This window comes from Bombina bombina, chromosome 8 (genome assembly GCF_027579735.1).
Source record: "Bombina bombina isolate aBomBom1 chromosome 8, aBomBom1.pri, whole genome shotgun sequence".
Classification (NCBI taxonomy): domain Eukaryota; kingdom Metazoa; phylum Chordata; class Amphibia; order Anura; family Bombinatoridae; genus Bombina; species Bombina bombina.
The window spans coordinates 52,224,641-52,237,496 of NC_069506.1; the positions used below are offsets into that span (position 1 = coordinate 52,224,641).

At 38.2% G+C, this 12,856-nt stretch overlaps 1 protein-coding gene across 4 annotated transcripts in view; it reads right to left on the reverse strand.

Moving 5' to 3' along the window:
* The window catches only part of PER3 (period circadian regulator 3), a 154,683-nt gene that overhangs the window by 85,747 nt on the left and 56,080 nt on the right, over positions 1-12,856 (reverse strand). For all 4 annotated transcript variants that reach the window (XM_053690374.1, XM_053690376.1, XM_053690375.1 and 1 more), the window contains exons 12-15: positions 4,294-4,422; positions 3,501-3,627; positions 1,527-1,638; positions 181-302 (exon numbers count right to left, since the gene is read on the reverse strand). In XM_053690374.1, coding sequence (XP_053546349.1) covers positions 181-302; positions 1,527-1,638; positions 3,501-3,627; positions 4,294-4,422 — 490 coding nt within the window. The remainder of the gene's footprint in view (positions 1-180; positions 303-1,526; positions 1,639-3,500; positions 3,628-4,293; positions 4,423-12,856) is intronic.

Here is a 12,856-nt window from a genome sequence, read left to right on the forward strand (position 1 = left end):
AATTAGAAAGTTGATTAAAGTTGTATGCTCTTTTTGAATCATGAAATAAAAATAAAATTGGGGTTTTATGTACCTTTAATGATTTTATAAAGTAAATAAATCACTGTCAAATCAGTATGTAATCATAATGGATATCATAAAAAAATACAAGTTATGTTTAACACATTGATCGATTATTACCTTCCAAAACATTCAGATCAGTCTGCTCATGAAGACCCTGCTTGTCATCATCTGAAGATGAAGTATTTGTAGAGGATTCACATTTCCTTTTCAATGCTGGGATGTTGTAACTCTCAAGATACCTAAAGAACCAGAGGATGAGATGATAAAGTTCAGTAATTGAACGAATTTGAGGCTAGGCAATTAAAGGGACAGTCAAGTCCAAAAACAACTTTCATAATTTAAATAGGGAATGTAATTTTAAACAACTTTCCAATTTACCTTTATCACCAATTTTGCTTTGTTCTCTTGGTATTCTTAGTTGAGAGCTAAACCTAGGAGGTTCATGTGCTAATTTCTTAGACCTTGAAGACTGCCTCTAATCTGAATGCATTTTGACCACTAGAGGGCATTAGTTCATGTGTTTCATATAGATAACATTAAGCTCATGCACGTGAAGTTACCCTGGAGTGAGCAAAGATTGGCTAAAATGCAAGTCTGTCAAAAGAACTGAAATAAGGGGGCAGTTTGCAGAGGCTTAGATACAAGGTAATCACAGAGGTAAAAAGTGTATTTCTATAACAGTGTTGGTTATGCAAAACTGGGGAATGGGTAATAAAGGGATTATCTTTCTATTTAAACAACAACAACAATTCTGGTGTTGACTGTCCCTTTAACAAGAATGTCAATGCAGATCTGATGCAAGGCTGTTGTGGCAACTAATTTGACAATCAAAATATGTAATTGCACTGCTCTGTTTTCTTTTTTAAAATGAACTATATATTGGAGTCTTTTGCAGTCTAGTAAATTAAAACACGTTAAAGCATATTTATGCAAGGTATAGATATATATTTTCCTAAAAAAAACACATCAGATATGTATAGAACTAAGTATTTATGAATAAACAGAATATATTCTGCTATATGAAGAACATTGAAATGTCAAATATTTACAGTAAATACACAGCATAACACTTTATTAGATGTGAATATTGCATTAAATATGCTTTAACATGTTTTTATCTACTAGACTGCAAAGGGCTCCATTAGTCTACACACAAACCTTGCATTTGCGTTGTTATCGCCAGATTCTATCCCTATGGGCTCCTGCACTGTTTAAAATTCACTGTAAATGATTAACTTTAACACAGTTGAGTTGTGATCAGATTTATTTACCTTCTACTAGTGTACAAAAGGTAACGGTATTTTTTGAAAGCAAATGGCAAACCATTCAAAATTTCAAACAAAGAGGAGTTAAATGTATTTAATTTTTGTTTTCATTATAAAATGTTATCGCATCATTATCACTAACCATTTTCTTACATTAATGCACTTTTAAATGTGTATCTGAATGATCTAAAACTTTACCTAATAATACTGTCCACACAGTTGATTTGCTGGTATGACGGAATATGCTGTCCCTTTCTTGAATCAGTATGTTCCTGTCGTGGTTGCACAAATCCATTTGCGATTGGGTTTGCTGTAAATATAAATAAACAAAGATATAAAATAGGTTTCTCTATTTGACTGGTTTATAAAACATTAAGTAAACTTTTAATAAAAATAAAAAAAGATTAAGGGGTCAAAAACAATCTTTTCGATATTGGCTCCGATAAAAGGCTTCCTTTTCAGACGACATAGGAAGTTTGTTTTACGATCCTAATCCAAATTGGATTTGGATGCTAAAAACCCATAGATGAAAACGGGTTTTCACTCAAAAACTTTCAGAAAGTTATGAGGATCGAAACTTGGAATCAAACCGAAACTTACATTTAACTTTAAAAAAAAAAAAAAATCTGTTGCAAACAAATAAGATAGAATGGCAAAGGGTTAAATTACGAAGACACAATTGCGAATTGAAATCCTATTTAAAAAGACAACAGTAATGTAACGGACAATCACAAAAATGCGAGTATGAATACAAAATATTTTTTTTAAAATTAAGACCGCGATTGCTACATGGCATTTTAGATTTTGTGGTCATTATTTGCATTTTTTTGCATTGTCTGCAGATACCCTTGGCCATCCAAACTGCTTTATACGAAGGGCTGATCACTAATATTAGCTGGCGACTCCATTACAATGCCTTTAAAATAAAATTTGACTATATTCAATTTTTTTAGTTAAAAAATACATAGTAAATCCAGTAGTTTTGCAGAATTTAATTTAACTGTATATATTACAAATACAGGCTTTAAAGGGACAAGAAACCAAAAAAAAATTCTCATAATTCAGATAGAGAATACAATTTTAAACAACTTTCCAATTTACTTATATTATTTCATTTGCTTCCTTCTCTTGTTATCCTTTGCTGAAAGGATTATCTAGGCAAGCTCAGGAGCAGCAGAGAACCTAGGTTCTAGATGCTGATTGGTGGCTGCATATATATACCGATTGTCACTGGCTCATCCCATCTGTTCAGTTAGAAACCAGTAGTGCATTGCTGCTCCTTCAACAAATGATGCCAAGATAATGAAACAAATTAGATAATAGAAGTAAAGTAGAACGTTGTTTAAAATTGTTCTCTCTATCTGAATCATAAAAGAAAAAAAATTGGGTTTCATGTCCCTTTAGGTACTAACATGGCCACACAAAAAACTAAAAGGGACATGAAACCCAAAACAAATCTTTTATGATTCAGATAGAGAATACAATTTTAAACAATTTACTAATTTACTTCTATTATCTAATCTGTTTTATTCTCTTGGTATCATTTGTTGAAGGAGCAGCCGTGCACTACTGGTCTCTAACTGAACACATGGGTGAGCCAATGACAATCAGTTTATATACGCAGCCACCAATCAACAGCTAGATCCTAGGTTCTCTGCTGCACATGAACTTAAGAGAAAGAAGCAAATTAAATAATAGAAGTATATTGGAAAGTTGTTTGAAATTGAATTCTCTTTCTGAATCATGAAAGAAATATTTTGGGTTTCATGTCCCTTTAAGAGGGCCATATTTTGGGTAGCCCTGTAATAAAGTACACCAGCGCCCCTTTGCGTTTTGTTTATAGTGAAGTTGGTAAAGAATCGTAGCATGAAGGATCAGCAGATGTAACAATTTGGATGATTTATATTTTTACTTCATATGGTGTTAAAAGAGGGCTCAGTTCTCTGAGGATATATGTGGAATTTGTATTAGAGAAAATTTCTATATATTCGTTTGGAGCTGATGGCATATTCTTTGTGTGAAGTCAAAATAAGCTTTCAGTTTTAAGACACTTTCCAATTGACCATATCAAATTCTCAAAAAATAATGTACAAAGTAAATAAAATGTTAGAAATACCCTGAAGAAAATCAAAATTAGTAGAATATAAAGACTAGAAAATAAAATGAACATACCTTTGTTTATTACTTTGTTCAGTACCTCTCGCTGTTTGGGCTGGGGTTTGCTTCTGGTGTCAATATAAACCTGCTGTCCTAAATTTTTAATGCGATTTATATCTGTGCAGACTTGTTTTAAAGTCATCTAAAGGGAAATTCAAAACACAAAACAGTAAAGACAGAATAGTAACATATCAACAGCGTATCACTGTTTAATACTAATTTCTTGCACATCAAAGCAATAAGGTACTACATTTTTATATATATATGGTTGAAATAGATAGATATTGTATTTATTTATTTTTTAAATAATAATAATTTTAGACTTTGTTTGTATGTTTTTTATAACCGCATGTAAATCTGATCTTAACCAATGAGGCATCAGATACCGTCCATGAATGTGTATTTAAGGCCGCCTGCGATGCAGTATTGTATATGACTTTTTGTAAGCCATACTAAGTTTTAACAGCTCTTGAAAAAGACTGTAAATCCGCCGAAACGCGTTGAGCCAAGTAAACAACTGAACAAAACCTGTCTAAAAGGAGAGGCACATACAGTATATAAAAGAAGTGAATGCAGCCTCAAGTGCACTAGAATTATGTGATATATAACTTTGCCGTATCTAAATATGACACTACTTGAGCGTGAGAGGAAATAATGGTGTCTCCTTACATATAAATAGGCCTAAAATAAACAAACAGTCCTTCAGAAAAACAAAATAAATAAAAATTATAGTCAGGTTTAACAGTAGAAAAGCTTTGTATAGGCCCAATCGATTTTAACTTAAAGAAAATAAATAAATACAAATTACCGGTTCTTTATGAGTTTCATCCACACAATTCCCATTCGAGTCACTTGAAGATGCTATGCTTATGTAATGTTCATAAGAACCATTACTTCCTAAGCTCCCATAGCCGCTAGAACCATTATTGTGGACAGGCTAAAAAAAAGAAGTATAAAAAAATAATTGTAACAAATTTGACTTGCATCAACAAACATTTTAGGGGTAAATGTGTGAGAATGAAAGCAGACGAAAACTAAAAAAAACTTGTGAAAAATTATGTCTTTTTAAAGGACCAGTCAATACAAAAAATTTGCATAATCAAAAAAGCATGATAAAAAGATAATGCAATTGCATTTAGTCTGAACTTTAAATTAGTAGATTGTTTTTAAATAAATTGCAGTTATGTCTATTTCCACTCCCCCTGTATCATGTGACAGCCATCAGCCAATCACAAATGCATATACGTACCATGTGACAGCAATCAGCCATTCACAAATGCATACACACTTATTCTTGCACATGCTCAGTAGGAGCTGGTGACTAAAAAAGTGTAAATATAAAAAGACTGTGCACATTTTGTTAATGGAAGTAAATTGGAAAGTTGTTTAAAATTGCCTGCTGTATCTGAATCATTACAGTTTAATTTTGACTAGACTGTCCCTTTAAAATACTCGCATATAAAAGGCGGCAATCATTTACGAGTTCAGGCCAGTTCTGGTTATGAAGATCCTACCCTGAACAGAGACGAGGCTAAAAGGCTGAGGTGCTTTAGAAATCTAACCCTATGGAAGTTTGTAAAAAGCGCACCTTTATCGCGTGAGAAATCCTTTTATATGCACAGTAAGGCTAGATTTATTTACATGATAAAGCCCTTCACCTTTGTAGTTGACTTTTCTTTCATGATTTAGACATAGCATAAAACAAAAATCCAATTCCCTTCTTCTTTTACAATACTGGGAGCTAGCTGAACACATCCGGTGAGCCAATGACATGAGGCATAATGTGCAGCCAACAATCAGCAGCTAGCTCCCAGTAATGCAGTGCTGCACCTCAGCCTACCTAGGTATGTTTTTCAACAAAGATATCATGAAAACAAAGCAAATTAGATAAACCCAAAATGTTTCTTTTATGATTCAGATAGAGCACTCAATTTTACACAACTTTCTAATTTCATTAATTATTTTATCAAATTTTCTCTTTATATCTTTTGTTAAAAAGCAGGGACTTAAAGGGACACTGAACCCAATTTTTTTCTTTCACGATTCAGATAGAGCAGCATTTTTAAGCAACTTTCTAATTTAATCCTATTATGAATTTGTCTTCGTTCTTTTGCTATCTTTATTGGAAAAAAGACATCTAAGCCAAGGAGCCAGACAATTTTTGGACCCTGGACAACACTTGCTTATTGGTGGATGAATTTATCCACCAATCAGCAAGAACAACCCAGGTTGTTCACCAAAAATGGGCCGGAATCTAAACTTACATTCTTGCTTTTCAAATAAAGATAGCAAGAGAATTAAGAAAGTTTGATAATAGGAGTAAATTAGAAAGTTGCTTAAAATTGCCTGCTCTGTCTGACTCATTAAAGAAAAAATTTGGGTTCAGTGCCCCTTTAAGATCAAGAGCACGTACATGTCTGGAGCACTATATTGCAGCAGTTATGCAAGAATGTTATCCATTTGTAAGAGCACTAGATGGCAGTACTATTCCATGCAGTGCTCCAGACGCCTACCTAGGTATCTCTTCAACAAAGAATACCATGGGAACAAAACAAATTCAAAACATTTTTTTACTATTTGTCTAAATCACAAAAGGAAATTTTGGGTTTTCATATCCCTTTAAATTTAGAGAACAAATTATGCAGGAGTTAAATATTTATTTAAAGGGATATGAAACCCCAAACATTTTCTTTTGTGATTCAGACAGAACAAACCATTTCAAAAAGTTTGGAATTTGCTTCCATTATCAAACTTGCTTCGCTCCCATGATATTCTTTGTTGAAGAGATACCTAGGTAGGTATCTGGAGCACAATATGGCAAGAAATAGCGCTGCCATATAGTGCTCTTACAAATGGATAACATTCTTGCAAAACCGCTGCCATATAGTGATCCAGAAATGGGCTGGCACCTAAACATATGTCCCTGCCTTTCAACAAAAAATACCAAAACAACAAAGAAAAATATATAATAGAAGTAAATGATCCCTTTATAGGCAGTAGGATATATTTTAATTACTCTGCAGTTCCTCTACATAGTTCCTGCCTAACATTGCCTAACACTTTTCATATTCATACCAGTAATATCATTTATTTTGCCAAATTATTTATCATCAGCTCCTGGACCAACAAATGTTGTATAACGGATAAAAAAAGAATTCATTAGGATATAAAAAACATAATTTATGCTTACCTGATAAATTCCTTTCTTCTGTTGTGTGATCAGTCCACGGGTCATCATTACTTCTGGGATATAACTCCTCCCCAACAGGAAATGCAAGAGGATTCACCCAGCAGAGCTGCATATAGCTCCTCCCCTCTACGTCAGTCCCAGTCATTCGACCAAGAATCAACGAGAAAGGAGTAACCAAGGGTGAAGTGGTGACTGGAGTATAATTTAAAAGATATTTACCTGCCTTAAAACAGGGCGGGCCGTGGACTGATCACACAACAGAAGAAAGGAATTTATCAGGTAAGCATAAATTATGTTTTCTTCTGTTATGTGTGATCAGTCCACGGGTCATCATTACTTCTGGGATACCAATACCAAAGCAAAAGTACACGGATGACGGGAGGGATAGGCAGGCTCATTATACAGAAGGAACCACTGCCTGAAGAACCTTTCTCCCAAAAATAGCCTCCGAAGAAGCAAAAGTGTCAAATTTGTAAAATTTGGAAAAAGTATGAAGCGAAGACCAAGTTGCAGCCTTGCAAATCTGTTCAACAGAGGCCTCATTCTTAAAGGCCCAAGTGGAAGCCACAGCTCTAGTGGAGTGAGCTGTAATTCTTTCAGGAGGCTGCTGTCCAGCAGTCTCATAGGCTAAACGTATTATGCTACGAAGCCAAAAAGAGAGAGAGGTAGCAGAAGCTTTTTGACCTCTCCTCTGTCCAGAGTAAACGACAAACAAGGAAGAAGTTTGGCGAAAATCTTTAGTTGCCTGCAAGTAGAACTTGAGGGCACGAACTACATCCAGATTGTGTAAAAGACGTTCCTTCTTTGAAGAAGGATTTGGACACAAGGATGGGACAACAATCTCTTGATTGATGTTCCTGTTAGTGACTACCTTAGGTAAGAACCCAGGTTTAGTACGCAGAACTACCTTGTCTGAGTGAAAAATCAGATAAGGGGAATCACAATGTAAGGCTGATAACTCAGAGACTCTTCGAGCCGAGGAAATAGCCATCAAAAACAGAACTTTCCAAGATAACATTTTTATATCAATGGAATGAAGGGGTTCAAACGGAACACCCTGTAAGACGTTAAGAACTAAGTTTAAACTCCATGGTGGAGCAACAGCTTTAAACACAGGCTTGATCCTAGCTAAAGCCTGACAAAAGGACTGGACGTCTGGATTTTCTGACAGACGTCTGTGTAACAAGATGGACAGAGCTGAAATCTGTCCCTTTAATGAACTAGCTGATAAACCCTTTTCTAAACCTTCTTGTAGAAAAGACAATATCCTAGCGATCCTAACCTTACTCCAGGAGTAACCTTTGGATTCGCACCAGTATAGGTATTTCCGCCATATTTTATGGTAAATCCTTCTGGTAACAGGCTTCCTAGCCTGAATCAGGGTATCAATAACCGACTCAGAAAAACCACGTTTTGATAAAATCAAGCGTTCAATTTCCAAGCAGTCAGCTTCAGAGAAGTTAGATTTTGATGTTTGAATGGACCCTGTATCAGAAGGTCCTGTCTTAGAGGTAGAGACCAAGGCGGACAGGATGACATGTCCACTAGATCTGCATACCAAGTCCTGCGTGGCCAAGCAGGTGCTATTAGAATTACTGATGCTCTCTCCTGTTTGATTTTGGCAATCAATCGAGGAAGCAGCGGGAAGGGTGGAAACACATAAGCCATCCTGAAGTTCCAAGGTGCTGTCAAAGCATCTATCAGAACTGCTCCCGGATCCCTGGATCTGGACCCGTAGCGAGGAAGTTTGGCGTTCTGGCGAGACGCCATGAGATCTATCTCTGGTTTGCCCCAACGTCGAAGTATTTGGGCAAAGACCTCCGGATGAAGTTCCCACTCCCCCGGATGAAGAGTCTGGCGACTCAAGAAATCCGCCTCCCAGTTCTCCACTCCCGGGATGTGGATTGCTGACAGGTGGCAAGAGTGAGACTCTGCCCAGCGAATTATCTTTGATACTTCCATCATTGCTAGGGAGCTTCTTGTCCCTCCCTGATGGTTGATGTAAGCTACAGTCGTGATGTTGTCCGACTGAAACCTGATGAACCCCCGAGTTATTAACTGGGGCCAAGCCAGAAGGGCATTGAGAACTGCTCTCAATTCCAGAATGTTTATTGGAAGGAGACTCTCCTCCTGATTCCATAGTCCCTGAGCCTTCAGAGAATTCCAGACAGCGCCCCAACCTAGTAGGCTGGCGTCTGTTGTTACAATTGTCCAGTCTGGCCTGCTGAATGGCATCCCCCTGGACAGGTGTGGCCGATGAAGCCACCATAGAAGAGAATTTCTGGTCTCTTGATTCAGATTCAGAGCAGGGGACAAATCTGAGTAATCCCCATTCCACTGACTTAGCATGCATAATTGCAGCGGTCTGAGGTGTAGGCGTGCAAAAGGTACTATGTCCATTGCCGCTACCATTAAGCCGATCACCTCCATGCATTGAGCTACTGACGGGTGTTGAATGGAATGAAGGACGCGGCATGCATTTTGAAGTTTTGTTAACCTGTCTTCTGTCAGGTAAATCTTCATTTCTACAGAATCTATAAGAGTCCCCAAGAATGGAACTCTTGTGAGAGGAAAGAGAGAACTCTTCTTTTCGTTCACTTTCCATCCATGCGACCTTAGAAATGCCAGAACTAACTCTGTATGAGACTTGGCAGTTTGAAAGCTTGAAGCTTGTATTAGAATGTCGTCTAGGTACGGAGCTACCGAAATCCCTCGCGGTCTTAGTACCGCTAGAAGGGCACCCAGAACCTTTGTGAAGATTCTTGGAGCCGTAGCCAATCCGAATGGAAGAGCTACAAACTGGTAGTGCCTGTCTAAGAAGGCAAACCTTAGATACCGGTGATGATCTTTGTGGATCGGTATGTGAAGGTAAGCATCCTTTAAATCCACTGTGGTCATGTACTGACCCTCTTGGATCATGGGTAAGATTGTCCGAATAGTTTCCATTTTGAACGATGGAACTCTTAGGAATTTGTTTAGAGTCTTTAAATCTAAGATTGGCCTGAAAGTTCCCTCTTTTTTGGGAACCACAAACAGGTTTGAGTAGAACCCTTGTCCTTGTTCCGACCACGGAACCGGATGGATCACTCCCATTGTTAACAGATCTTGTACGCAGCGTAGAAACGCTTCTTTCTTTATCTGGTTTGTTGACAACCTTGACAGATGAAATCTCCCTCTTGGGGGAGATAATTTGAAGTCTAGAAGGTATCCCTGAGATATGATCTCTAGTGCCCAGGGATCCTGAACATCTCTTGCCCAGGCCTGGGCGAAGAGGGAGAGTCTGCCCCCTACTAGATCCGGTCCCGGATCGGGGGCTCTCGGTTCATGCTGTCTTTGGGGCAGCAGCAGGTTTCCTGGCCTGCTTGCTTTTGTTCCAGGACTGGTTAGGCTTCCAGCCTTGCCTGTAACGAGCAACAGCTCCTTCCTGTTTTGGTGCAGTGGAGGTTGATGCTGCTCCTGTTTTGAAATTCCGAAAGGGACGAAAATTAGACTGTCTAGCCTTAGCTTTGGCCTTGTCTTGAGGTAGGGCGTGGCCCTTACCTCCCGTAATGTCAGCGATAATTTCTTTCAAACCGGGCCCGAATAAGGACTGCCCCTTGAAAGGTATATTAAGTAATTTGGACTTAGAAGTAACATCAGCTGACCAGGATTTTAGCCACAGTGCCCTGCGTGCCTGTATGGCGAATCCTGAGTTCTTAGCCGTAAGTTTGGTTAAATGTACTACGGCCTCCGAAATGAAAGAATTAGCTAGTTTAAGGACTCTAAGCCTGTCCGTAATGTCGTCTAGCGTAGAGGAACTAAGGTTCTCTTCAAGCGACTCAATCCAAAATGCTGCCGCAGCCGTAATCGGCGCGATACATGCAAGGGGTTGTAATATAAAACCTTGTTGAACAAACATTTTCTTAAGGTAACCCTCTAATTTTTTATCCATTGGATCTGAGAAAGCACAGCTATCCTCCACCGGGATAGTGGTACGCTTAGCTAAAGTAGAAACTGCTCCCTCCACCTTGGGGACCGTTTGCCATAAGTCCCGAGTGGTGGCGTCTATTGGAAACATCTTTCTAAATATTGGAGGGGGTGAGAACGGCACACCGGGTCTATCCCACTCCTTAGTAACAATTTCAGTTAGTCTCTTAGGTATAGGAAAAACGTCAGTACTCGCCGGTACCGCAAAGTATTTATCCAACCTACACAGTTTCTCTGGTATTGCAACAGTGTTACAATCGTTGAGAGCTGCTAAGACCTCCCCTAGTAGTACACGGAGGTTCTCCAATTTAAATTTAAAATTTGAAATATCTGAGTCCAATCTGTTTGGATCAGAACCGTCACCCACAGAATGAAGCTCTCCGTCCTCATGCTCTGCGAGCTGTGACGCAGTATCAGACATGGCCCTAGCATTGTCAGCGCACTCTGTTCTCACCCCAGAGTGATCACGCTTGCCTCTTAGTTCAGGTAATTTAGACAAAACTTCAGTCATAACAGTAGCCATATCTTGTAATGTTATCTGTAATGGCCGCCCAGATGTACTAGGCGCCAAAATATCACGCACCTCCCGGGCGGGAGATGCAGGTACTGTCGCGTGAGGCGAGTTAGTCGGCATAACTCTCCCCTCGCTGTTTGGTGAAATTTGTTCACATTGTACAGATTGACTTTTATTTAAAGTAGCATCAATACAGTTAGTACATAAATTTCTATTGGGCTCCACCTTGGCATTGGAACAAATGACACAGATATCTTCCTCTGAGTCAGACATGTTTAACACACTAGCAAAAAAACTTACAACTTGGTTATAATCTTTTTTAGCAAAAAAACGCACTGTGCCTCAAAGAGGTACTAACGATTAAATGACAGTTGAAATAATGAACTGAAAAACAGTTATTGCATCAAACTTTAAAACAACACAACTTTTAGCAAAGGTTTGTTCCCATTAGTAAAAAACAACACTAATTAAATTTGTACATAAGAAAACAAAACAACGTTTTTTATACACAGTCACTATAAGAATTCTCACAGCTCTGCTGAGAGAATTTACCTCCCTTCAAAGAAGTTTGAAGACCCCTGAGATCTGTCAGAGATGAACCGGATCATGCAGGAAATATAAAAGTAGCTGACTGGAATTTTTTGATGCGTAGCAAAGAGCGCCAAAAACGGCCCCTCCCTCTCCCACACAGCAGTGAAGAGAAACGAAACTGTCACAATTAAAGCAAAAAAACTGCCAAGTGGAAAATAATGCCCAAATATTTATTCACACAGTACCTCAGCAATGTAAACGATTCTACATTCCAGCAAAAACGTTTAACATGAGAATAGTTATTAAAAGGATTAGTGACCTTTAACACAGTAGTTCCGGTGAAATACCATCCCCAGAATACTGAAGTGTATACATACATGTCATTTTAACGGTATGGCAGGCTTTTCTCATCAATTCCATTCAGAAAATAAAAACTGCCACATACCTCAATGCAGATTCATCTGCCCGCTGTCCCCTGATCTGAAGCCTTTACCTCCCTCAGATGGTCGAGAACAGCAATATGATCTTAACGACTCCGGTTAAAATCATAGTAAAAAATCTCTGTCAGATTCTTCCTCAAACTCTGCCAGAGAAGTAATAACACGCTCCGGTGCTATTTTAAAATAACAAACTTTTGATTGAAGTCATAAAAACTAAGTATAATCACCATAGTCCTCTCACACATCCTATCTAGTCGTTGGGTGCAAGAGAATGACTGGGACTGACGTAGAGGGGAGGAGCTATATGCAGCTCTGCTGGGTGAATCCTCTTGCATTTCCTGTTGGGGAGGAGTTATATCCCAGAAGTAATGATGACCCGTGGACTGATCACACATAACAGAAGAAAAGAAGATCTAGCAACGCTACCTTCTAGAATAAACCAGAATTTGAATGAAAGATAAATGAGTTTGATGAATCATTCACAGCTACATATTTCTATAGCAGCCTTGTGAATAAAGGTTTTTATAAGCGCAGTACTGTCTAGTAGTGATGTCATTTACAATGCGTTGCTGTAGGAGCAAATTATCTGCGGCAACGGCAAAGAAAAGTAACAAAGACAGACGCTTTCATAAAATACACCTCCGAAAATTGCTGTGGCCTAAATAAATCCCAAATGATTTTGGCGTTTACACAATAGCGCATGAATGAACAGGAAAGTAGTCTGAAAAAA